Below are 27,960 nucleotides of genomic sequence, written 5' to 3' on the forward strand. Positions count from 1 at the left end.
AGCTAAATCGCGTCGGCTATACAATATTTAACTTAATTTGAAAATAAAAACCCCCATAAAGGGATTTTAACAGTTTCGTTGTGCCGATGAGAGAACAAAATATGTGGAAAAATATGGGTGTCTGCTTTGAGTAAATCAACGCGATTTATTAGTATCTTGTCTTTGTGTTTGTCTATTATCAAAAATTTTACTATCAGATCTATTACTTCATTTAATCGTAGTACTTTCAGTAGATTAATTCCAAATCTTTTACTTAATTAAAATTAATCAAAAAACCTCATTAGTAAGAGCTTGTCGATTATTCCGGAAGTCATTATCGATAACAGATGATAGCCGTCCGTAACAATACATAAATTAGAAAGTGATTCATAGAGCCACTCGCTGCTAGTGTGTTTTCAGCCTTTAAAAAAAAATTAAAATTTTTCCACGTTCCTATATGAATAATCTGGATATTATCACTTATAAAATTAAACAATTGACGCATTTTGCAAATACAAAATATTTGTTTATGCGGAATTACCATTATAAGTTAAGAAATATTTGATCAAGTGTCTGAATGGCACGAAAACAAAACTCATCAACGTTTGTATGGCTTATAAAAGAGTCTACATATTTTTCAGTTCATCAGTTCATTTCTGTTCTTTGACTAAATTTAACACTACTCTGAAAACATTAACAATGAAGTCATTTACGACAATTGCCGTTATAGCCTTAACATTTGAATTAGTAACGGTTAGTCTGAAAAAATTAGTGCAATACTAAAACATTTAATCAATGGTTTCTCTTTAGATTATTTCTTGCAGCCCTTTACCGGACCCTACTCTTGAGGTTATAGCACCATTGGTGGGAGCAGCTGCAGCTGCTATGACAGGTGGAATGCGTGGAGGTGGAATGCCTTATGGTCAAATGGGAGGTGGAATGCCTTATGGCCAAATGGGAGGTGGAATGCCATATGGCCAAATGGGAGGTGGAATGCCGTATGGTCCAATGGGAGGTGGAATGCCTTATGGTCCAATGGGAGGTGGAATGCCTTATGGTCCAATGGGAGGTGGAATGCCTTATGGTCAAATGGGAGGTGGAATGCCTTATGGACGAATGGGAGGATAAGAGGCCTTCTTATTAACAATTAAATGTAATGTATCGAGACGACAATATAATTTTCCATTGTCTTATGGGATCAAACTTAAAAAACATCATTGTGCATGAAATTGTAATCCTATCAATTCAAAGATTTTTTTATTGATGTAGAAACCGCCTCCACGGTCTACTGTACTTTTTTTATAAAATCGAAATGTCGATGGCATTACTCTGTGTTTGTTTTCCGTCGTCAGTGTTAAACAAAATCGTCGTTGGTCTTCTTCGGTTATAGTGACAGTAGTTTAAAGTAACCTTCTAGAGTTACAAGAGTCACAATTGTATGACAATATAATCAACCGAAGCTTTAGACCTTAACTAATTAATTTGCCAGCTTCCAACAGATTAATCGGCTTCGCCTGGCCGGATCAACAAACTTCATATAAAAATTCTAACTTTTCCCCCCTTGCTATGTAAACATTTATTGTAGAGCACTTTGAGAGACAAATATCAAAGGTAGCAGATGTATCAGAACCATAGAATTCGAAATCTTGTTACACCTTTTTTGCTTGACAGAAACCAATAATGCTAAACATAAATATTTTTGTTAAAAGAAGGGTTCGGATTCATCTTGTAAATCGTTTTTATTATTTGATCATATCACTACTCGCATGTATCCATACAGTACAGATATGGATGTATTTTGATTCGAAAATATAAAAAGAAAAATCTTTCTACAGTTTACGTGAAACTCACACACAAAATCCCGTTAATACTAAATTTAAAGATTTTTTTCCTACTTTGCTTGCAAGAAATCCCATGGTACTAAAACAAAGAAGTTTACCGTCGTTCCTATGTATTTTACCTTCATTCATAATAAAGATCTCTTTGGTACACATAAATGTATATTGTGTGTAGTATCCCCAGACGAGGTTTCATTTCAAAATAAATCTAGAGACGACCTATTTAATATTTCAAAGCACGATTCGCGTCTGGCCGAATAAAACCGAGATTCGTGCATATATGTGTGCATCTATACACACAGTACATGTTATATATTTTAGGTTTATATCTCTACCACCTACTCAGCCACCCCTTTATATACATATTTCAGTTCATTATGTACAACGCGCTTGTTGTATTCTTATGTACTAACCTTCCCTTCCAAGTCCACAGCCGAACACTTAAGAAAGTGAAAATGGCAGAATAAGATTTTTCGGAAGGTGAACAAAGATGGAAATAAAATATGCAATGTGGTAATTTGCGAAAATAGTTGATTGAGTAGAAGGTGTACTTTAGATTACATTTTTGTTGTTGGACTTCACCATACGATTTTATTCTATTAGACCAATGAATTGCCATTAAGTCAACGGAATAGAATAATTGGGTGTCAGAGTGATAAAACATTTTCGAATACGAACGACGGCTGTACATCGGGACGTATCAATTTGTCTGTGCTCGGAAATGGGACGACGATATTTTGCATTTCGTTTCGTTGATATTTTTATTTCGTTTTTAGACGTACTTTTAAATATGATCGTGAAAAAAATGGTTAATACATCGCTAGTCATCTGTTAACGACATTGACGACAAAAATAAGCAATGACCTCAGACTAATGTGGTTCTTATTGCAAAATCTATGGTTAAACCAATGAAGTACAAGATTGTGTAAAATGTTTAGATCAAAAGAGGTAGCAGACTCGATAATTATATTGGTTGGTAATTTGCCTGACGGCTGTGAAAGCTGAATAGAGTAATTCTAATTTAATCTATCAGTACCGTGTTACGTTTAAATAGTAGTACTTCGCAATGTTGTGAAGATTGGTTTTCTATGGATTGGTTTACGAGAAATTCATATTCGGTCGATATAAAAAACTGAATAAAACTCATTCCCATCGTTTTAAAATCACTTTATGCATCGCACATACATAATACAGCCACACCAACAAAATCAACATAAAAAACTTAAGTGAAAAACAAACAAAAATTGTTTCACATGGAACGCAAAAGAATACTTCCCTCGCCGTCCGTATATTTATTAATTATTAAATAAAAATTGTAGAAGTCTGTATGTCGTAAAGCACATAAAAGTTTTGTGTATCATATTTCCTTTTGAATTATCCCCATTATCCCACTAGAATTTTTTTTTGTTTCGTTAGACGTTCTGCTATAACCAAATTAGGATATCATGGTTGTAACCACTCCAATGTTTCCAAACACGTGCGCTTAAAAAGCTTCAAATCAAAACAAACAGACACCAGACATGATCACGTGCAAGAATATTGTAATAGCATAATCTAATTATTAGGTGGATAATCGATATTGTTGTTGCATCATGTACGGTATTGTGTAAGGAAGGCACGACACTATTCCAAACAAATAATATTCTCAATGAACTGGTCTCGTTCTGATGGTAATATATACATTGAAACAATGGTGAATCAGAATCGGAAACTACTTTGGTCTATGATTTAATTTCATCTCAATTAAACTTGCTACGATTTGAGTGTGTGTAGTTGTAGTTAAGTGAGTAAACAATTTAATTGATGTTAGTATGTGACTGGAAAGTCCACTTTATTTCGACACCAGAAGTTTAATTTTATATGTGACAATGAAGTGGTTTGATTTAATTTGTCATTTTTTTTGTACAAAAGTTTATATTGGAGGAATGGAAGTGACCGTTTTAAACATCTGTTTGTCACATAGTCACATTGTCATGAGTGCCTTTTTAGGTACAAGATGTGAAGATTATCACTCGTCGATGTCAGCAGGCAGACCGTCACTAAAGGGTATTTTTAGGAGCAGTTGTTTATAGCTCCTAAATGAAGGAATACGTTCGACAGAATCATGATTCATGATTCATAGTTAGATAAAACAAGTAACACTTAACACACAACAGTCAAGTATTGATTTTTGAAAACATCATTTCCTCATCATAACGTTTTTCATATTTGCGGCGAAATAATCTTTGCCCTAAATAATTCAATTCATTTAGTATTACAGGAACAACGAAAGCTGATCAAATGTGCTTTATTTTAGATTGGCTAGAAGAGTCGGGTGGCACAGAGGGCGTTTTTCGAAATAATGTTAAAAATTACTTTCGTTCCATCGCTGTCCATACATTTTCTAGAGGTACTGGAAATTGACGAAAATAGATCTCCTCATATATGGAATCTGTTTATTGAATATTGTTTGTGGGAAACGATTAGTCATTTGTTATCGACAGTGACGAGAAAATTAAAGTCAAAACTCTGAGTAGTGTTCTGTTTTTTCGAAAAATTCCTGTTAAACTAATGAAGTAAAAGATTAGAAGCCGGTCTTGAAATCAGAAGTAATAGATTTAGTAAATGTGTAGTATGATACTGTTGCAGTTTGTAAAGAAGAAATTAGTTGTAAAACAACGATTAATTAATTAATAATTTTAAGTGCACCGACTGAGTTCACAAAGGGCATCACTGGGTTGGCCTGTAGAGGCACCACAATTTTTTTTCAGTACTGCATCCTTTGCTCTCTATTTCCTCGAGAAATAACTTCACTCTGGTAAGTATCTGTTAGGTGTCTGGTGTCTTATTGTTTAAGCCCAGGTTGTATACGCCGATCGGTACGACGTAACCTCCTCATATACAACCTTGGTCTCAATAACCGATCAAGCAGTAAATTGATTCTAATTTTAAAAGACTAAAATGAAACAATTATATTCATTACCAAGTTGGTAATAAACCGACTTTTCGCGTAGATTCTTTCCCCATATTAATAGAAAGTCATCGGTATAAGAAATTTCCGAGTAACATGCCGATAGAACGTTAAACAACAAATAAACCAATTGTCAATACCCAATCCGAGCACATTCGTTTGAGTAACATCGTATACAAGTTCTACCCAATTTTCGCTTTTATTCACCAGTATAATTTGACGTAAATTCTTTTCTATCCGATTTTCGCAAATAAAACTCACATTCGCCACTTAAACAGAAACCCATCACCGAGAAAAAAGAAAATACAATTTTATCTTTTGAAATATGATATTGTCTATTTCTGCTTTTCTGCACATGACTTTTCATGGCGAATCAGGAAAAAATAAAATTGAGAACACGAAGGGAGCGGTAGATAATTAAATTACGAAAGACAGAAATTGCCCTTATCGTATATAAACCATGAACAAAAAAAAAGATTTTTTTTATGATTCCATTGACTAGCGATTTATTTGATTGGAGATTTTTCCTATGTAGTACTCAGATAGATTTTGTACGATTTGGTAATGATTACAGCTAACTAAAGTAAATGGTGTGCACACTATTTACGAAAGAAAAATCAATTGCTCCCAGGGTATGTTTCCTCTCATCTGCATTGATAAAGAAAGCTAAAAATTTGGCGAGTAAAATTCACAGATTCACCCGAATGCATTAGCGTAAGTGCTCATTTTTATGTACAATAGTCTCTACTGGTGCACACCATAAACGAAGATATAATTTAAAAGTGCAATATTGTGACAACAGTCATCATTCGCTCAGCAGGTGACTATCAAGGGAATCTGTAGCAATATAAACGATCATGCGCAACCCTCCTCATTTAAAATTGATTGTATAAAAGCAATATTATTGTAATTGTTATTGGTGCCTGAATTCAAGTGAATCGTCGTCGTGTACGAATACGATGTTTGCTTCTGAAAGAATCATCACTTGTTTGAAGAAAAAGGATCAATCCAAGTATTCAAAATTCAAATTGAACTACTATGGCATGGCTGGTTCTTACAGCAACTGAATATGCTATGTACTCGTATTACAATTGTTAACACACACCCATTCTGCCAAAGATGTACTCAAATTCAGTTAAAGCAAAACAGACCACCAAAGATTACTTGAGCGTAAACCACTCACAAAATATTTACATTTTGTCACCCCTCTATTTTAAACAATGGTTATAAAGTATCCGATAGACTTCAACGGTATGATATACCCCGAGTGGTGTATATGCATGTAATACAAAATTGTAACGAAATCATTTGGCGACGACCTACCCTGCGTGAAATAAAGTATACAAATAAATTGAAATGCATTACTCTTCTATGCGTGTATAGACTATACAATCCGGGCCTGTAGTAATCATAATTTTTCGAATGAGAATTTCCGAACCGAAATTATTTCTTCTGCGGGGGATAATGCCATAAAAATATTGACTTTATTATTTTTTTGCCATTCAGAATTATTGAATCAACAGTTAAGTACCCTTAACACTCATCTATATTAAGGGAGAATAAAATTAGCGCACACTATCTCCAGGGATTGGGAAGAAATGGGTGTGCGGAGGGTTCTGGTGTATTTTTACTGTGAGAACAAGTTTGATTCCAGGAGTATTTAGTTTCAGATTGGAAAATCAATAATAATGAAAATCAACTACGAAAGATATCCATCAGTTAGGTTTGGTTGGGCTGTGTTTTTGTAGTATAGTGCAAATGTAACGTTAGATCAAATTTAATTTAATTTGTAAGGAATAATAAAATTATACCCACGATGTGGCGGAGAGTCCTAGATACTCAGAATTTCGTACCATATACTGTTATGAAGCGTTATGGTTATATGTTCATTCAACTGTTCTGTCGCCGTATAACCGGCAAACTAATGTCGTAAAACATACAACATTTTCTGTTATAAAAATGCCAATAAATGCAACATTTGAAGGGACAGTTAAAATGGAAATTATTAACGAAATATCGCCGAAATCTCCAACGTAATGAAAACTGATTTCAAGCACTTTAATGCATTCCGAAACTCTCGTATAATACGTTATGAGATTGCTGGTGCTGGAAATTCGTATAACCAAATAAATGTTCACCTCGCTAATGATGGTACACAGAATTTAATATACAAAATACGTATACGAAAGCAGAACAGAATTCGGTTTTAAGCATATAAAATTACATCCATACACCAGCCACGTTGGGCCAAGCAATCACTAAAGCAAAATACTATTTCAATTTATCTAAATTTACCAGATTTTGGGTTTAAAAGTGTTCTGTTTTTCGTATTAAATATTTTCACTTACTCTTATGCGGAGCTTTTTAGTACGAAATAAAGCAGAAGAAACAGATCTGTGTAGCAGTTAATGTCTACGTTTGTGTACAGGGAATGGAAAAGATTTCCAGAGATTTGTTATTTATATGAGATAATAAATTTATGTATAGCATAACGATTGCGTTTTACGAGTAATGGAGGTTTAATATAAGTCGTTTTATAGTTATACTTTATTTGCCCTGTGTATATTATAGCGAGGAGAGAGCGAGGTATGAACGAGGAAACGAGGACGTGGTATTTTTGGTGAACCATATCGCGTCGGATATGAATCATGAATTATATATGAGATATGTGTGCTGGGTAGACCGTTGCCCTTATGTCCTTAATCAATATTTAGTATGTTTTACGTATATGAGACAGCATTTAATACCATGAATCATGTTGACGGAAAAGTTTAGCAGATTTAAATCATTGAATTGAATTAGAAATGAAAATCTTTAGTAATCCTATTGCGAACAAAGTGGAGTGGACTATTATGAGGACTACTATTGTCTGACTGAGACTACATTTGTGCCAATAATAAAATATCATGATACACTCGGTAAATTTCACTTGAGTGCAGAATTTACAGCAGCTGGTGTTCACCCTATGGTTCACTGTAGTGGTGTATTGGTCGGTTTACTCACTCACCAACCGACTGAGGGCTAATTCACTATTGATGTAAACAATAACGAGCACCATCTGGTGAAAGACTAGCTGTTGTAACTTCTGCACTCCAGTGAAATTTGACTCAATTATTTTGACTTATTTTATCGATGTCGTTTTTATTATTGTCAATTTTATTGAAAGGACAGATTTCGAATATCCTTTCATTGAGAGCTATAAAACGCTCTTCCAGAGAGTCGTTGGGTGTTGGAAGAAAACAAACACTCATTAATAAACCGTCCAATTTACTGTGATTTTTCTAACATCAAGATTTCTACAATAAGCTTAGAAAAGACAGATACCATCGCACTGTCAATCAGTGCGTTGCAGATACTTAAAAATGTGATTTTGCGACGTCCCAAAGTTAAACTCTGGAAGTTGATTTTCAAAAATATCAAGTTTGCAAACAAGACACAAGTAGCACCAATGATCATCTGTTATCGACAGTAACGATAAAAACTACGGATAACGTACGCTTAACGTACATTGTTTTGTTATACATTAAAGTGAATGTTAAAACCATTGAAGTACAAGATTTCGTTTCAAGCTATAGATAGACGTAATAGATATACTGATTCCACCACGACCACGATACGATTGATGTTTCTAAACGATTCGGAAAAACCACGGAACCAAGACAACCGGTTTTTTCGCAATAAATGCAACAGAAACATAACATGAAAGTCGTGGGTCAACAAAAACAATTACGTTTTCTGTTTGTTGAACGATCTACTTGTCACACAAACTAACAGATAACAATTCACTGATAAAAGTGTTGTTCGTGCAACAAAGTACATGTGTTCAATCGACACATTGACCCTGTGTCCCACAACGCTTTGCTAAAATAACTTTTCTCAACAGACACTGAGAGTTTTCCATGTTAGGTTCCCCATTTTCTCAATACGAAACCGTTTCGCCTTGACAAATATATTTACTAATTGAATGAACATCAGCGCATAAACGCTATAACAATATATAATCAACGAATACATGTTGCCACATTGAAGTTGGAAAAGTGGTTTTTGCATGGCACAATTGTGGAATTTGTTCAAAAAATATTATCATTTCAATAAAACAGATGAATTAAATATTCCACCATATAGCTTAACGTATACAGCCATGGTATACGGGGGGGTACACTTGAAATAAAGTAAATTTTAACATTTTTATTTTTCGTGTAAAACAGCGCGCCATCCTCACTTAAACATCAAATAACAGAATTCAATTTCTCCGCATGAAAAATAATCTAATTAATTTGTTTGTAAAAGCGCAAAGTAAAGCAAAAATCAATCTAGGCGTTGACGCTAACAAGTGTTTTGAAGTACTTTTCAAATGTTTTCTTTAATGTGTATGTGAAGGAAAAACACTTGAGCACTCTGTGCACATTTTGCAGAAATGCTTTTATTGGGAAATTGGTAGAGGAGTTTTCAAGTTTTCGTTCCATTTGAAATCATGGTTACATTATGGTTGATGTAATGAAATTCTAATAATAATTTCTCCCTCACTATTTACCCAATTCGAAACTTTATATGGATGCAAGACGAAAAAGAAAACAACTGTGGTTGAAGCATACTTACCGGTGTGAATGTACGTGTGTTTCTTCATATCACTTTTCTGATGAAAACGTTTCCCACAGTATGAGCATGGATACGGTCTGGTGTCACTGTGTATAAGTAAATGCGTTGATAACGTACTCGACCGTTTGAATGCTTTGCCACCTGTAATCAACAGTAATGATGTCATTTCTCTGATCAATGTTAAACATGCCTCGGCACTACTTACATTGCTTACATTCAAACACCTTTTCCACGTTGTGAATGGCCCTGCAATGGTAATTTTTCTATAGAACTTTCACCGAAAATGAATGAATTTATGTCTGTTATTACCTATGCTGACTAAGACTAACTTCATGTCCGAACGTCTTATTACACAATTCGCAAGCGAACGGTCGCTTACCATTATGCGATCGTCTTGAATGTACTTCAAGGCCGTGCGGTGTTGAGAACATCTTTTCACATTTGACACAGGAATACACGTCGCCCAGAGACGGTATACCAGGTCGCATGAACAAATGATGATGATGGAAATGGTGTGGATGTGAATGAGAATATGCTAAATGGCCAGTCGGCGGACTGTGGATGTTTGACTGTGACATAAGATTTCGAAATCGCATCAAATCCTCGTGAGGAATCGGACTATAGTTGTTGGCGCCATTGGGTAGGTTTGGTTGTTGGCCCTGATGTAACGCAACGGCTGCTAGCCAGGGGAATGTGTGTAGTAAGGGTCGATGATGGAGAATATTTTGTTCGTAGACTGGCGGGTAACTATTACAAAATGTGTCGAATGATTTCATTGCGGGTGATTTGGTTTTTCTTGGCTGATCATCCCGAAGTAACGCAGACACTGAAAATTGTTCAGAATTTTTCGAACTCTGAACGGGGATGATGTAACGTGAGTTTTATGCAACAAAAACAAAATGCAAATCCGTCAAACCTGAATTAAATTTGTTGAAGGCGAATCGGTTATTCTCAATGGAGGTGGTGAATCAACTTCCAGTTCCGGTGAAACCGAACACGATCTTGATGCATATCGAGATCTAGACGAACTGCGTGACCGTGATTTGGAGCAGTTGTCTTTGAAACTTGACGAGAAATCAGACAGTGGTGATATTTTTTCGTGATATGTGTTATTGTTGTCCTCATCCTCGGATTCTTGGCTCTTAACTAATCGACTAATACCAAAATTTAAGTGTTCTGGAACGAAAAATAAAATATTGTAAAGAAATCAATTAGTGTTCTCTTAAATTGGTCCCCACATTCAAAAAGTACGCAAGTGGGCAGTGGGGGATAGTGAAATTGAGACTTCATGGAAAAAATTTCGAAATAGTTATTTATGACATCGAGTGCAAAGTACAGAGATTCATACAACGGTTTATGCCAGAGAGGCATCTAAAGTTTGCATATTTTGCATATTATGATGCTGATAGGTTAGAGTTTTGAGAGGCTTCTCCAATTGAGAAATAGGAACCCGGATCTTTGACTACTTCTATCAAGGTTTCCTTGTCTTAGATAAGAAGTCGTTAAGGCACTTGCCATCTAATTATCGTTGATCATCAACTTGGCGTTCATAATACCTAAAGGTGCAAAGCCTGAAATTGGTGTAAAGCCTTTGTCAAATGTCGGGATGTAGCATATTTCCAAGTTAGCCTTTTTCAAGCAAACACCGACACAAAACAATTCCAGGGCTGACTCAGCCCGGCTGAGTTATTTAACTAAATTTTAGACAATTTCACTGAAAAATTCTCTAATTTTTAGTGAAATCTAGTGAAATTCAGAGAAGTACTACTCGATATTAGGCCCTGATGTCTTTCATTAAAATTTATTTTTGGTCAGTATCATGTCATTGGGCAAGCGCATTATTACGAGATCTGTTACTTGATTTAATAGAACCAAAACATTTCCAGCTGTTGATAAAATCTTTGACTTCATTTGTTTTAATTCGTACTTTGCTATGTAAAATGACGTTAGCTCTAGCTCATTACTTATCTTTGTCGCCGTGGTTGATAACAGATGAAATAGTAGTGTGTTCCAATTGGGACTTGGTCAAGTCTTCCATGGAATTACGCACAATCTCTTACTAATTTCTTTGTTTGTCTCAGTACACAGCAGTGCTGTGCTCAGTATCATATTATACGACTCTTGAAGAGTCCTAATTTGAAAATCTCGTATTCATACGAGTAAGCAGTGATACTGAGCATATTATAGCCCAGAGAGCGATAAAATATTTGTTAAAATTTTTTGAGAGTGTGATGGCGACTACTAGAGACTTTTTAAAATTTGAGGAAAATTGAGAATGATTCGACAGCGTCGCATCGTATAAAATGGTCACAGAAAAGCTTTTTATAATTTGGTTTTTACTGAAGAATTAACGACCAATGACGTTTTATAGCCTACCGTTTTTTATCACACTTAAAGAAAAGAAAATTTCAACGCAAAGAGGACACTTCAGCGAGTTGTCGTTCTAGATTTGCTGCAATAAAATTCGAATAAAGTTTTCCCATTATTGCAAACATCAAACAAACAGTACAAGATAAATGAAGCATTTAAATGTTGTCGTTTTTTTTACAAATAACTTTTGGTTAACATTGTGTAGCATTTGTCGACTATCTGAAACACGACAGGACCCTAAATCTTTATTCAAATAAAACAGGTGCACTGTGGCGAACAAGTTGCTCAAACAAAAATAATAATAAAGAGAGCAATCATCTAACCCTCCGCAGTTACAAAACAGTTACTATAAATACAATGCGAATTCGGCTACGGCCGTTTTCAATGTGTGACTGATTCTTTTTCATCCCCTAATCAACATCTCTCTCCCATCCCATATAGCATAACACACATTTAGTCTTTTATTTTTTTTTGCTTCTCTTCAATTCAGCACAGAACATAACAATATGATAATCCTAGGGGAGATTTGTTTTGATTATTTACGGTGTTGAATATTTTATATGACCATTTATTTTAAATATGTATTGAATCACATAAGAAGCATGCCACAAATACATATGCTTGAAAATTGCGAATGTTTTCTATTCATGCATGCGTAGGGATTTATATTTTATGTACTTTCCAGTGGCAGATTCATACATTTACCGAACCCGTCATGATAGTGATGATTGTTGTATTTCACGGATTCACGAAAATGTATACTTTCCGCCTAACGTGGCGTGTAATGAAAGGTATATATTTATCGGTCTCTGAAATGCAAGTGAATCGTGAATGGTTCTATTTAATTAACAAAATCAATGAAACTTGCAATTTATGTAGCCGATACACCCTTCATTAATCCTTCTGATCAAATATATATACTGCACCATATACATTTCGACCGAAGTATGATATTCGGAACAAATATCAACATTTATGTTTCCTTTGCATGTTTTATTTGTTTGTTTATCATAACATTCGTGTAATAGGGTTTTAGATTTAGTGTTATTTATATTGTGGTCATATGGCATATGGTTATTTGTGTTAACAATGAAAGGTACACTGAACAAACCGTACTGAATAAATTGATCGCAAAACTTTATTTTTATCCTTCTTTCACTGAGCCCTTTAGTTGTTTTGCTGCACAGAAGGATATGTTCACGATGGTTACCTCTTAAAACTATGTATTGTGGTCTACTGGCACTGTACAACTTTTCGCTAAGATTCGGCCTTTGTTTAGCTTTGATTTAGTTACAAGCATACAAGCCACAAAGTTCACAAGCTTCTATAACGGCCAGTCATTAATTAACGACAACGACGACCTAAATTAGTATGAAGGTCTGGTTAATGTTCTTTTGTATAAAAAATATTGTATAAACGATTGAAGTAATAGATTTATTATCGAACCACTTCAATTAAAGAGGTAATTGTTGTAATGATTACAGTTTAATGATTGCCGTTTGAAAAAGCTTCATTCAATTGTTAAAGATACATTGATTATGTTAGGTTCTAGATGACAAATGACCCCTTGTTTTCTCAGCTCAGTGACGGAGAACTTTCGTACCCTTTATTGAGAAAAAACGTTGTTTCAGGACTCAGTGTTTAATAATCTTTTTAGGCACATCTAGTACCAAAAAAAGAATTTATCAATCGGTTGCATAAATAAATGATCCGAACTGTCGACACAGACGGCAAGTATTATTTGACAAATATTATTCCTGGTCTAATACTTCTATTGATTTAAGTATTTTTGCCAAATCTTTTACTTCATTTGTTCTAACATATTTTTGCCACCAAAGACTGCACCGAGTTTATGTCTTATTTTTAACGTAGCTGTTCAAGTAGAAATTCATAATAAAATCATATTATTTCAATCACAAAAAATCTGTCAATTTAAACAAATTTCAACTCAATTATAATCATCGTCACTGCAACTGATGATTGATCGCTGAGATATAATTAAAGTTTGATCTCAAATTCAATCGAATTGTCTTCGAAAAATTTATCCAATCTCTTTCATTATGTATCCAGACTTAATTTTAACATGTGTTCAACTCACATCGACCATGAATTTAGTGTGTAATAATATTATAAACTACTCCTCCTAACTTAGGCTGCAATTTCCAATTTGATATGCGCATTTTCATCTCCTGCATAGCACAGTAATTTTAAATGTGTTTATTGTTTAATGTGTAGGGTTGATCCGAATAATTTATGGGGTTGTGAAAAAGGAATATAAATTTCACGTTTATGTAGCGCACAAAGTAAAGCATGAAATTGATTTTGCTTGAATCAAAGTTATGAACGATTCGCAACTTGTGTGTAGTGTGTTAAAGGAGAGTGTATTTGGATCAAATAAGCGGATCGGGCTCGGATCACAAGTCAAAAAGATAGAAAAATTTTATGTAAAAATAGACCGTTGATCCATGTGTCCTAGAGAATAATTAAAAAAACGCTAGTCACCAGCTACATGCGATGGACTTTTAATTCTCTCCTCTGTTACAGTATGTTGTTGAAGCATATGAAGTAGTAGATTCTGTAGCAAGCACCAAAACTACAGATTCGTAATTTCTGTATTTAAGACACTTCAAAAAAAAAATCAAGTGACAAATTTATAAAATATCGAAACGCTTTCCGTTTCTAAATGATTAAACACTGCTTCTTTCAAAGTTTCGTGTACATCAACACTATCAGGCCATAAATCACAGTAGTTTGTCTACTAACTTATCTAATGGTGCTGTGTTAAAATAAAAACAATTATTTCCAACGAACTCATACATTTTTCCCAATTCACAATCATTCATTGAACGATTCAGCATTTAATTTCTTGAGAATATTAAATCAAAATTGGTAGGGCTTATACTGATAAAATATAATTAAATTTGTGCAATCAACGAAACCCATCGCATATACGTATACCCAAATTTATTCCACGCGATAAATCACATTTTCTATTGGTTAAATTGTTGTTGACTATAAGTGATTGATTTATTGGCTCAATTTTAGTTTGGTATTACATTATAGTCGAAACCTATGCCCTATTTAAAAATGTGCGATAACACACCAAATATTTCCTTATCATTATGGTTATATTATTGTGTATACACCTACCTACCTATGCTGGATGATGACTTGTTTTATAACAAAAAAAATGGCTTGTGTATTTTAACTTCCACATGAAGTGAGAATGGATTATAACGGGTAATTTCGTTCGTGTATTAGCAATACCCGTTAATGATATTAGGTATACTATTGCATCCTATCTGGGAAATTAATTGATATGATGAGGTAAATGATTTTTTTTTCGAATGTTACCCAATAAACATTTGATAAGAATTGTGTATACGATCCGGTCACTCTTTACCCTGATGGTATCAATTGTAAGAGATAATTTTTGATTTTGAAATCGGCACAGGAAACCATTTTAGACATTTATTAGTGTAAAGCCTGTTTCAATAAATTGAATACCCATAATAAAACAACAAAAAAGCTATACTGCAACAGCTCAATGGAATGTTACAAAGCAAAAGAAAATGTCAGAAATTATGAAAATATATTGCTTCGGTGAATAGTACAGTTGTTTTTGACCCTATTGCAGAAATCAAAATGTTCTCAGCGCAAAACTGGAGACAGAACTCTGCTTATAGTCACTAACATTATAAAACCAGCCACTCTGAGAAATCCAAGTTTTTCGATAACATTGAAAACCCTAATTGCTATTGGCCTCAGCTTTCCAACTACACCAAACATACATACGTAGTGCCGCAATGAATTAACTTTTGAAGTGCAAAAATTTGAGAGTCGATTCCTCTAATCGAAGATCTACGAGCATGACCTACGTTTTCGATATCAACGAACATAACTCAACATAAAATAACGAAATCTGGCAAGTAAAAACCAGGGAAAACAGTTTTTCGGTGTTTCTATTGCCTTTCGGTTACAGAGGAACCGTAACAACTTCGCCAAATTAACCAAATTTCCGTGTATTTTCAACTGCCCATATCTCAGTGTATGTGAATTTTAAACCCAAAAAGACCCTATCTGCTCGAACGTACTCGCAATTACCTTCCAACAACATCTCATACGACTCGGTTTTTGATCATTTCCCACTAGCATCGAAAAATGTTTTGATAATAGTTTTGGCTTCTAGGGACCAATACTTTTCTAGGCACATGATATTCGACAAAGATCCCTTTGACACAAATAGTATATACCGATACATCTCACGACAAAAAAGTCTTTTCTCAACCCTGCATCGTTGAAAGCTTAAGATGTCTCTGTTGCAAAAATCGTTGTATGAATCTCGGTGCAAAGTACTTTATTAGGCTCCTGATGTGTATTATGACAACCCGCCTGCGACCTCGTGTCAAAATTACACATCTAGAGCCTAATAGAGTACTTTGCACTCGGTGTCATAAATAATCATTCACGGTGAGCTTGAAATAAATTTTAGTGGAAAGTGGCTGTACCCAAAATCTATGTTTTTGTAGTGAAATTGTTTCACGAAGTTTGGAAGTTTGGATGCATCCGAAAATGGGTTATCTCAAAAGTCTGCTGTCTGTGAAGCATTGATATTAAATGGTCTGAATAAACTCTTTTGAAAGCTCACACTCCTCGCATAATGGAGGAGTCACAAATTCTGGTAGATTTTCGTAGGATGTTCCAAGTAGTTCCGTTGGAATAGAATAAAGCGATGTATGAATGTTAACGATTTGATGATGAACAGACCATACAGTATTTCGACGTGAGACTTGTAATTTTGCTGTAAAAATTTGTATTTTCGACACTTTGTTATTTTCGACCATCCTAACCAACGTGTGTTAGTATGTCTATTGTATAAAATATTGCCAAAATCAATCTGCTGATAACTTTGCAGATCTGCGAATATACTGTTTGAAGAACCTTTCTTTGTCACCTTTAGCAAATGGTTACGGTTAGGCTATATGTGGCTAATATTTTATAATACCAAACGATCAATTGTAGATATTAAAAATATTACGTTTCTATACTAAAAGTATTTATATTCGTACACATATCAGAATATATATATTTATACGGCCGATACGGCTGGCTATAGTGCTATAAAAACGGTGTGTTTGCTCAAATCTATGCCATAAATCAAAATAAAGATAAGTTTGTCCTGGTGTTTTAGTCATATATGTGTACTATAAAATGTTAAACCATACATCTATTTGTACAACTTTAAAGTCACATAAATAGAAGAGAGAAAAAACAACATTTGTAAAGTAAGTATCGTCATAATCAATGAGGTTGTAAAATAATTTGGGCCGATTCAATCATTTTTTTTCGGTGATTTTAAGGATTTTGAGCAATATTCGAAAAAATTTATAAAAATTTCTGATTGTGGCCTTATCTCGGTGTTATTAGGTGTGTATTGTATTTTTAAACTTTATTGCTGCGGTTATATGGTGAACTGATTTCTTTGAATTTTGTCCGCATGATATAGAAGCAATTTTATGGACGCACTGATAAATCGAAAATATACAACTCGAAACCAGTCACAATAAATTCATTCAATCAACTGATTGTAAATGAAATTGCAGTTTTATTGAAAACAATCACAATCACAAGCATTTCGTTCAAATTCAAACCGTATACGTAGCATATCATTAGAGCTAGTGAGTTGTAGAGTTTTGTTGATCTATGCACTGTACCTTTAACTGTTCCTTCAAACACACCTCTTCTATAGTCTTCTATACATTATCGGCGATTTTTTAAGCGAAAACACCGCGTTTTATCGTGCATTTGGTCTCCTCATAAGGAGCTTACGAGAAATTTTTGTTCTGGCCTGAGAAGTGATCTTACTGGGAACCTTATAGAGAAATCAAATTGGCATCGAAATGAATGTATTACTGACACATGCAGGAAGGACGGACGATCCAAAAGAATAAATCAGGTAGACAAATTAGCGATGCTACAATTTCTATAATAAACCTGATAGGCCACTACAATAATTTAATAAATGCCTTTATCTCTTCTGGTCTTCATTTAACAACCACCGACCGAAACTACGTCGAAATAAAATCATAAAAAATTAATTCAACCAATTTTGCTATATTGTCATTTACGAATCAATTAAATTGAATCCATATCTTCTCTCAATGATAAATTTTAAATTACTGATTGGCTTATCCGCATTTCCTTTCATTTGCCAAGCGCAGAACTTGTGTGGCAATCGTTCGCATTCGGTCATCACATAATAATAGCAAACGATTGAACGATAATTGATTTCAATTAGCAGAGCGGAATTGATCACAATAGGAACTGGATCTTTTCAATAAAAAATACTTAATTATCCAATCAAAGAAATTATGAGCAAAAATGATGGAACGGATTGCGAGTACGACCTGAAAATGGGAAATTAAATAGCTTTCTAGAGTTAACTGTTTGTATTATCTGTCTAAAGTCAGGCTGGTTAACAGTTATATGGCAAAATGTTTCTGATATCTATAAAGTCAGTCATTCAGCAGTATATTAAACAAAAGAAGTAGCAGATTAATTTTAGTTATTGTTGGCAATGTCCTGCTGACGATTGTTACTATGCTGTGAAAAATACATGTTATCAATGACCTTGATGGAATAAAAAGACACTACTGCTAGCTTATGGTAATTTTCTGTCTCACATGCAAGATATGTTAACCTACAAAATACGAGCTGGATATGGAAAATTCAAGAAATATAACGTCGTAGGTTGGAAGTGAATTAAGGTGACATTATTATATTTGACTATAATTATGGGATAACTAAATTTTGGTTGTTAAGCTTACCTTTAAAGTGTTTCGTTTCATCTGGCGACGTCGTTCTCTGCAATTTTGTTACATCTGTTGTTACTGATGTCAACTGCACTGGTCTATACAATCGTCGATAAAAGTCTGAATTGAGTGGAAACGGCAATAATGCATTTCGAATGCCTGGCACATGAAAAGAAACAAAGAGAAAAGCATAAACATTTTGTGCGCTGTTGATTTAATAAATTTATTTTTAATTTACTCTAATTAAAGAATCATATAAATCCAACCATCACAAAATGCGATGACTTCGTTAAAAAGTCCCTTACAGTACGTATACATCAATAAAATGCACGAATATGAAAATAAAATAAATTCGAAAAATAAAAAAAGAAAAACTGAGAAATCATCTTCACAAATCTAAGACTAATCAAAATCGCTTTGTGTTAATTGTCCTTAAGTGCCGCTTAAATTTCTGAGAAGTAATGTGTGCGTGTAATAAAATTAATTAATAAAATCAATTAAGGAAATATCATTCTTTGTTTGGTCTTATGATTTAAAACAGTGCGCCTGGTGTAGAATGCTGAGAGTAGAAAAATTATGATCGTTACATTTGAATATATGTTTTGTTTGCTTTAAAGATTTACAAATGCTTAAAAGTGGAGTTATTCCAATTTGAAGCAAACATACAGTGACTACGGTCAAAAATTTAAACGCTTCAGATTCTCGTATAATAAATTGTTGGTATAACTTTCCAACTGAAGTAAAACATACGTATATATCTGTGGATTCGGTTGTGTGTGGATCGTTGTATATAAATGTTTGAATCGGGTGTGTTTGAATGCAGAATGAATTTAAGGCTTTTGTGTATTTGCTTAACTCTGTGTTATGATTTCTTATCAAATTGAACGTTCATCGTTGCATTCAAGTACATTGACACGATTCACCTCTGTGTAAGCGTGTAAAAACTTCAATCTCTGCACACAATTTTTTATTTATGAATTGTAAATTGTCTGATCATTTAAATAGTTATTCTATCGGGGTAATGTAGCGTTTTAACTTATACCAGCCAAGAACACATTGAAATTGGGAAAATACTTAAAGCACAAAATACAATGTTTCAATCTTTTAGAAACGACTAGTCATCTGTTATTGACAATGACGTCGAAAGTAAGCGATGAGCTCAAGTCAGCGTCCTGATATATAGAAAAATGAATATTAAAAGTAGTGAAGTAATAGATTTTACATCAAAGAAAATTTTCGGATATTCTAAATACTAATGAAACAACAGACTTTATGTGGATATTACATATCATCTATGGGATAAATTTCCCAGATACCCACAGATGCGAATGAAACTATGAATTTTATCGGATCCGATTTATGTGTTGCGTTTTAAAAAGCGTAAAGCTGCAATCGCAGTCAAAAAGAGCATGCCGTTTTGCCTCCGTTTACTCAACAGATCATTTTCAACAATAGGGAAAAGTCGTGGTTTACGTAAACGGAAGCAATACGGAGACATATCGGAACGCTTTATTTTGACTGCGTGGGGACCCTAAGTGATCTGGCTCCTGTTTTAAGCTTATTTTTGTATCTCCAACTCCCAATTATTACAAATAAACTTTGGATAAACTTGATTGAAGTTCACATTTAATTTTACAAAAATTGGAAACGATGTAATGTGGGTAAAGCCGAAGATTTTTTTGTTTGCCAGCGCTACATCTTTCCCTGGCTCTCACATCTAATCTATGAGATTCCAGTAAACTTCAACCCATTACTTAGATAATAATCACCTCATATCCGAAAGGTATTCTTCTTGAAGAAAAAAACAAACAGTAACCCAAAGTAAATCATCTCGAATTACAAAATGACGATGATGAACGAGTGAAACCAACGTTAAACTTTCTGTGAGTGAAGACCACTCCAATAAATTTCGGACAGCTACCAAATGTCTAATAAATAACAAAAACTCGGGGAAAAAACTCAGTTAGTGGAAGTTAATATGCCATCGTGCATTGTACAGTTTATATTTTGTGAAGCTGGAAATATCAAAACAAAAAATCTATTACGGAAATTGTTCTTTTTTTCCCCATCCAGATACATGTATATGTAGAGGAGCCACATAAAGTACATATGGCAACAAAAATCATTGTACATATATGTAGCAGAAAATTTTAATTAATCTTATTTCGACCAAACATAATTTTATGTGATATTCTATCCCATTTGTTATAGTGTCACTAGCTTATGAGTAAAATAAACAAAAGCACAATTTGTTTTCTGGTGCAAACCTGCAGTTTTTATACATATTGTTGCGGCGATTCAGAACAGTGACAACCCATGGTTTAATTCATCAAAAGCAATATTCTGTAAAAGCACCTTCTGCGCTTCAGTATGATATTTTAGTTGTAATGATTTTGATTACACCATGTACGTATGAGGTTTCGTCTTCACATTATATATATATGTACTATAGCGTGGGGGTATATCATACTCTAAATATTATGCTCTTGCGTATATAGAGTATCGCATACACACCAGTCATGGTTTTTTTTGTGGAAAATTTTTGTGCGAGGATTTGTGTACGAAACTTTTTGTTTGTCGCACTTAATTGCAAATTGTAAAAAATTTGCTTTGAAAATCTTTATAATGTAATTAAAATGGATCAGCAGATGTAGCATTAGATTCGTACTTTTCTTATGGTGTCGATTGAGGTACGGAATGAGTTAGAATTTTCTTTCTTTAAATTGGATGTTCAAACATTGTATTCAAAAACGTGAAGTAAAGTAGCCAAAACTTTACCTCAAGTCTTTGAAGAAAATACCTTACTTGGCAATGATGGAAATGTGTTTACCGACCTCGGCGATGCCTCGATAAGCCAATTTCGCACAAGAAGTGCCATTTCCATCATTTGGTGAATGCTTGTGAGTTTTATTCATGAACCTACTAATCATCTGCTATCGACAACGACAACAAATAAACTATGGGCTCAGGCTCGAGTTCTCTTATAATACTGAAATGTAAAGTAAAACTAAAATACACTAAGCGATACTTGAAACAAAAGAAGTAGCAGATTTAATAGTTATGTTGCGATACAATTGCTGTTTGTAGAAGGGCAATAAACAAGTTTGAGTAATACCAACGCACTTCAAGCAAAAGTGCTATTAATGACAGCTGCCAAATAGAGTACTATCTTGTATACAAAAATTGTCCGAATTTTTTTACAGTGTCAAAATTTGTTCGATACACTGTCAATGCTCAGTACCCTATTTAGAGGACCACTCATGCTTGAAATGCGTTGTTAATACCCATACTTATTTACAGGAACATACGATAGAAGGGCGACAATACGAATGTATAGAAGCTTTGTAAGCAGTCCAATTTGGTGTAATTTTCCTGGAATATGTGAACACTTTAACTGAGTAGTCAATTGTATAATGCGGTTAGGCTAGCAATATGTTTTATCTGTCTAGAACGATAATCTCGAGCTAGGGAGTTTTCACTTATCTCAATGTATCTGTTCTCGACAGATAAGATATGGTATGCACCTATTGCCAGACTGTTATTTTGACCCACGCCTTCGGCTCTGGCAATAATGTCCTACACGTCAAAATAACAGTCTGGCAATAGGTACATAATATATTGTGACAGTTGGGATCAAAAGTCAATAGTTAAGAAGTCGCGTATTTTTCCTCAATTCTATCAGCGGAAGAGACTTTTAGAAAAATAAACGATTTTGTAATTATGTGGCTAAATTTTTTTGGTTTGACGTTTAAAACGTCACTTTGACAGATGTAATAGACCGACTTTTGATACCAACTGTCACAATATATTACTTGCAGCACACTGTATCAAGTAATAAATATTATGCACCTATGTCCAAATATTTATTTTTACGAGTTGGTGATTGTGATCCTAAGCCGAAGGCGCGGATCATTATCCAACTCGTCAAAATAAACGTTTGGACAACGGTGCATATCATTTTTTATGTGTTTATGTGTTTTAGTTGTTTGGAGATTGTTATTTTGCCACGAGGAATTATAGCCCTCGACTTCGGATCTGGCTACAAATTCCCTCGGCAAAATACAAATATCCAAACAAGGACGTAATGTAACTATTGTCTGTTCATCGTTTTAAATAAGAAAGTCAGCTCAAGATATGAAGGTCCAGGACAGAATCTTAAAAAGACGTAAAGGAGATCTTAACAACTTTAATCACAGCGGCTCCCGATTTGTATTGAAATTAGAATTACATGAAATTGTGTCCAAATGACTTAAGGGTGATTTCGACAATACGAGGAGGACGATACATAAACATAATTTTTTACAGAGAAACATTAGGAATCGATCAGAAGAGTTTGTTGCTTCTATATTTGCAGATAAATAAGCTCCAGTCACCTGAAATATACGACAATCACCGGACTAACTAAGTATAAGTTTAAAAAAACAGACTACTCTACTGGTTTGTATTCACCATCCCTGTAGTATGTACCTGAGCATCGAAAATGCTAAACGGTCTCCTATTCTTTCACAAACGTATGAATTAAAAATGTTGAGCAACAAAATTCTCCGATGGTGTAAATTCTTTCGTCTCATTTTTTATGTGTCTTGTAGCATTTCAGATACAAAAAAAGTAATTCGAGCACTAAAGTGAATGAAATGAACGGTGGTGTCGCAGAACTGCTTGTGATTTATGCCTTCGAAAAACAGATGCCTACGTATACATATGTATAGAGTAAAAATTTGTCTCCTAATTACAATGATGACAAGGCAAAAAAAATTGCTTACCCATGCGTCAATTAGGTGAATATGATGTTTAAATAACTTCATTTTTTTTTCTATTGCGATTCATTTTTAAATCGGCATATGTTTGTTTCATTTAAGTAATTTTTAACATGCTTATACCATACATAACTTTTTATAACGACTGATGTCATTATCTCATCTGTTACATCACTGCATGGATGAAATATTTGCAAAAGAAAATTTTGTTGAGCACAGCAATTTATTGTATATTAATCAGTCAAAGTGCCACATGTAAGTAATATTTTATATCCGGCTACGGATTTATTTTTCTTTCGTCGTCTAGTCATGCGTAAATGTTAATGCGTATGACGTGATTTTATTGGTTGCTGCCTCAAATTAAAGTGGAAATTAACTGAACACATGTGTGGCTACGAAAGAAGAAGAAACGTTCGATGAACGTTTCATGCTTTAACGTGTCCTATCATCGAAAGATTTATTTTCATTAAAGTGACCAGCTTCATAATTCCGCATTTACACAATAATAATCCCATTCCGGGCGTTTGATCCAGTATTTTTATGCGTGAAGTATCTAAATAACCGTTCTTGTGTTTGTCGAAGATTCTAATTTAATTAAAAATTCGTATCTATACATCGATTTCATTTCCAGAAAACGTTTACATTTCTGTAACCAATAACGGACCCTCTTGCGCCAAAAATGAAAAAAAATGTCAAAACTTTCAAAGATTTATCTAATCCCCAAACATCCATAATGTCGAGTCGTGTATGCACAAAAAGAGATGTTGGTTCCACCGTCGGTGTTCCTATCTGTGTTTCGGCACTTAAATTGACTAAATTTTTCACACCACCCGACAGCAGTTTGCAGAATGAAAATTGTCAACACTTACAGACAATGAAACTGTACGATGAAATTCCATCAGATATATAGAGGGGTCGTTCATAAATTACGCAACACAAGAAGAGGTGTGGGCATTATTCTTGCGGGACATTAATTTTTGTAGCAAATTTCATAAATTTTGCGGTGAAGTGGGGTTCTCGAAAATCTTTATTTTTGCATTACGAAATTTATAAACGACTCCAAATGGAAAAAACGAGATAGCAAAGCTGGATTAGTAATATTATGATCATGAAACCTCAAATTCATCTAATTACACCCTATCCCTACGTACACAAAATTGTATCAAGAAAATATCGAGAACTCCTCCCCGGTGCGTTCGTAATTTGTGAATGACCCCTACAATGGAATAATTCTTGCTGATAGTAATGTGTTCTATCGATTTATCCTAGTACGAACGGCAATTACATCGCGATATAAGTAGCATTGAATCTATTACTTGCTTTATACGTAAAATATGGCGAAGTTATTGATTCAATAGTATATTACTTCCGAGGTTCCAATTTGTGTATTTGATAAGTGGGGTGTTACAGCCCGAACCGAAGGGGAGGGCTGTATTCCCCACTTGTCAAATAACAACTTGGAACCTTGTAAGTACAATGCTTTACGTTATTAGGCAATGTAAATGAAAATGAAACATGCCGTAACACGTAAAATCTTTTACTTCATTTGTTTTAACATAGCTTTCGTTTTATATTAGATCACAATAGCCTTTGCTCACAATCTGTTTCGGTCATCTTTTTCGATAACAGATGTCTATTTTTACAGTATTAATCTGGTCACGAGAAGAATTGTTAATTGGACGTGTTTAATTATTCTTCGACAATTTAGCAACTCAGAACCCAATGAAAAGTAAAATGCATCAAGTTGAAGTCCACACACCTCGTTCCGCAAATGAAAATCGACATTTATATGTTTTGATACTTACGTACCAAGTAACAAATAAAAAGGCAGCCGATAAAAATTAAGCTCCTCATTTGTTAATTAAAAATTTGCGGTTACGAATTATGCAAGTGACAACAACGAACAACTACATATCTAATCAGGAAACTTGATATAATTCACTTTTTGTTCGAGTGTAGTTATAGCTCTCTCTAGCACATACAGACATTTTCATAAGTCAAATAGAGCTCTGCAACAATTCTAGGTATTCAATTCAAAATTTCCATTGCAAGAGAGCGCTCTGTTATTGCTAATAATGCATAATGTACAACCCCATTATGAGACTATAACGTGGATGATAAGGCAAAAAGTGCGCTTATGCAAATAATAACGAACGATAAACTATAAAAACAAAATTGCATCAATACACACATGTGACGAACTTTAATTTATCCCATAAAGCAATTTCAAGTTACAAATCCGTATCTATCTACTTACTACGCCCTTCAAACTGTGATAATTACTTTAAAATTATAGCATTTGTAACGAGATGAAAAATAAAAACGATTTAAATCCAAACAAACTCTAAACTTACCGTCGGTATTTTTTGGTGTAACTACTTTGAAGGCAGATTGTGATCCTTTTTCTGACAACAAAACACTTGTAACATCAGTTTTACTACAAATATTCGAATTACCCTCCGACTTAACATTGAGACTAAAATCTAAAGGTAGTTGTGGTTTCATATCTGTAATCTCCATTTTGCATCACTTTTTCTCAGATAAACAAATTAAAAATGCACAAATCTAATTTCATTAACTACAAGTTCTAAATAATCACCACAAGCATTAAAATTTTCATCACTTATCCACCCACGTCACAATAATTTCCGTGACACATGTTTAGTTTGCTTGGATATTTCAATCAAACCATCGGTCAGTTTGCAGAGATTACCAAAAAAAATCTTGATGATTGTTTAAAAAGCAAAATTAAATCATGGTCAGTCAAATGTGTATATATTTTCTACGTAATCGCAATTTCCGCTCCGATCTCTGTCAAAATAACGTAAATACTGATACCGAACTGTTTTGATATAGGAGACATTGCCTGTATAACATTTAGCAACAGATTTTTTTTTAAATATAAAGCACTGCCCTTTTCCATCTCCCCTCCATGCTGAAACCATTTTGTGGGCGTGGCACACCGTTAGTTGTATCGTACATTCGATTCTATATACCAAAGTGCATTAACTGGAATGAAAATCTCCTCCGTTGGAAATAATCATTGGAAATCTTATTGTGAACACAATAGATTGAATAAAGAGGGCAGATTTTTGTTACAAATATGTGTACGACTTGACTGGATTGGAAATAATATAATATTGAAACATGCGTAATATGCGCTAGTGGTAGGTATATGAGTGTACAAAGCTAAATAGTAAATATGATTCAATGTTGCTGGTTCAGCTTTAAAGCAATTTTGTCTTGTACATACAATATGCTTATCGCTTATACATTTTCGGAAAAGAGGGGCGATGGGTGCTAATCTCTATACAGTGTATAATATGAAAACGTAGAATAGTTTTTGCTCAGATGTTGAGATTTTGGCATTTAATAAAATCCAATGATCAATCCATGTATATCACATTGTTATTCCGAGTTTTCTGAAATAAATCAATGAACGTCGGTTTTTCGCATTAAAACAATAAAAAACTTTTAACGAAATTTTTAGAAAAATATTTTGTATTTATCGCCATGAAGTAGGTATCCAACAGTATTTTATCAACCTCAGACGGGTGTATTACCACAAACAAGTAACTTAAATGCTATCATTGATTCTATTCTCTAGTGAAGCCTATAAAAATTATGGGTTTATTAGAATGGCAATAACATTTTTTCGTTCAACAGGTGGCAATAAAATGTTAAAATTGTTTTCTTTGTCTTTCGATATGGATAACTATTACCACCGTGACAATAACTCATCGCAGCTGTGAACGTAGTGACGTTAAGAAGCTAGAGACAATCGAGAAATGTCTCAGATTTTTAAATTTATTTTTCGATTAATTGAATATAGTTATTTTCTCAGAACAGCTATTTATGCCTTCGAGTGATAAATAACTATGGCATCTTGGTACCGATATTCACACAACGTTTTATGCGAGAGAGACATTGAAAATCCGCAGTTTTCGAACATTATGATACTGAGTTGTATAAATGCTTTTATTGCGGCCTCGTGTCATAATTGTACATCTAGAGCCTAATGAAGTTCTTTGTACTCGATGTCATATATAAGGTAAATGATGGAGAGTTGACCTAAATTGACAAGACCAAACTTTGAACTTGAATTTCTCATCGATTTTGGAACTATGTTACATGGACCCACTTTTATTTTAAAGATTTATCTTTTGTTTACTTAATTAACATAAATTTTATTAATAATTGAAGATTTCGTTTAACAAAGTTAATTAATTTATAAAAATTCAGAGTTAACCTACGTGAACCGTGAGTTGTCCGATTTCATATAAATTCAATAAATCGTGAATTGTCCTATATACAAACGTCATAAGACAACTCGCGGTTTATTGGATGGTGAGTTGACCGATCATTTTTTCTTTATACAAATTTACACGGACAACTTAAGATCACTTTTCCACTAGGTCAACTCTCCATCATTTACCTTAATCATTTTAGGCACTAGGTATATAGATTGTAACTCAATATTCACTTTGACGATTTCTCGCACAATCCGATCCGATGAATTTGCTCACAACAATCCGCAGCCATCGAAAAATTTTACAGAGTTGTTCGCACCAATATTTTATCCGATGAAATCGAAAAATTTTCTCCGCAACCGCACACCATCCATGCCGGTAAACGATTTCGAAAACAATTTGTTG

At 34.0% G+C, this 27,960-nt stretch overlaps 2 protein-coding genes across 4 annotated transcripts in view; one reads left to right on the top strand and one right to left on the bottom strand.

The window, feature by feature from the left end:
* Positions 1 to 26,140, bottom strand: part of LOC119066361 (zinc finger protein 502) — a 32,982-nt gene extending 6,842 nt beyond the window's left edge. The window contains exons 1-6 of the mRNA XM_037168779.1: positions 25,660 to 26,140; positions 18,564 to 18,707; positions 10,283 to 10,542; positions 9,676 to 10,220; positions 9,572 to 9,612; positions 9,367 to 9,507 (exon numbers count right to left, since the gene is read on the bottom strand). Of these exons, the coding sequence (XP_037024674.1) occupies positions 9,367 to 9,507; positions 9,572 to 9,612; positions 9,676 to 10,220; positions 10,283 to 10,542; positions 18,564 to 18,707; positions 25,660 to 25,825 (1,297 nt within the window). The 5' untranslated portion in view covers positions 25,826 to 26,140. The remainder of the gene's footprint in view (positions 1 to 9,366; positions 9,508 to 9,571; positions 9,613 to 9,675; positions 10,221 to 10,282; positions 10,543 to 18,563; positions 18,708 to 25,659) is intronic.
* LOC119066363 (feruloyl esterase B-like) lies at positions 633 to 1,199 on the top strand. Of its 3 annotated transcripts, none has more exons than XM_037168782.1 (3): positions 633 to 732; positions 790 to 886; positions 968 to 1,199. In XM_037168782.1, exons 1-3 carry the CDS (start codon positions 679 to 681, stop codon positions 1,105 to 1,107), a joined length of 291 nt encoding a protein of 96 aa, XP_037024677.1. In that variant the 5' UTR covers positions 633 to 678; the 3' UTR covers positions 1,108 to 1,199. The 3 variants fall into 3 exon arrangements, with proteins under 3 accessions (XP_037024677.1, XP_037024676.1, XP_037024675.1); XM_037168781.1 differs by having other exon boundaries at positions 790 to 913; positions 968 to 1,198; XM_037168780.1 differs by having other exon boundaries at positions 790 to 1,171.
* Positions 26,141 to 27,960: the final 1,820 nt, after the last annotated feature.

The sequence above is a fragment of the Bradysia coprophila genome, chromosome IV (assembly GCF_014529535.1).
Source record: "Bradysia coprophila strain Holo2 chromosome IV, BU_Bcop_v1, whole genome shotgun sequence".
Taxonomy (NCBI): domain Eukaryota; kingdom Metazoa; phylum Arthropoda; class Insecta; order Diptera; family Sciaridae; genus Bradysia; species Bradysia coprophila.

Excerpts from the sequence above, each read along its gene's own strand:
- LOC119066363 (XM_037168780.1), top strand. The coding sequence starts at position 679 with ATGAAGTCATTTACGACAATTGCCGTTATAGCCTTAACATTTGAATTA. Across the intron at positions 733-789 it reads TAACATTTGAATTAGTAACG|ATTATTTCTTGCAGCCCTTT; the intron begins GTTAGTCTGAAA and ends GTTTCTCTTTAG.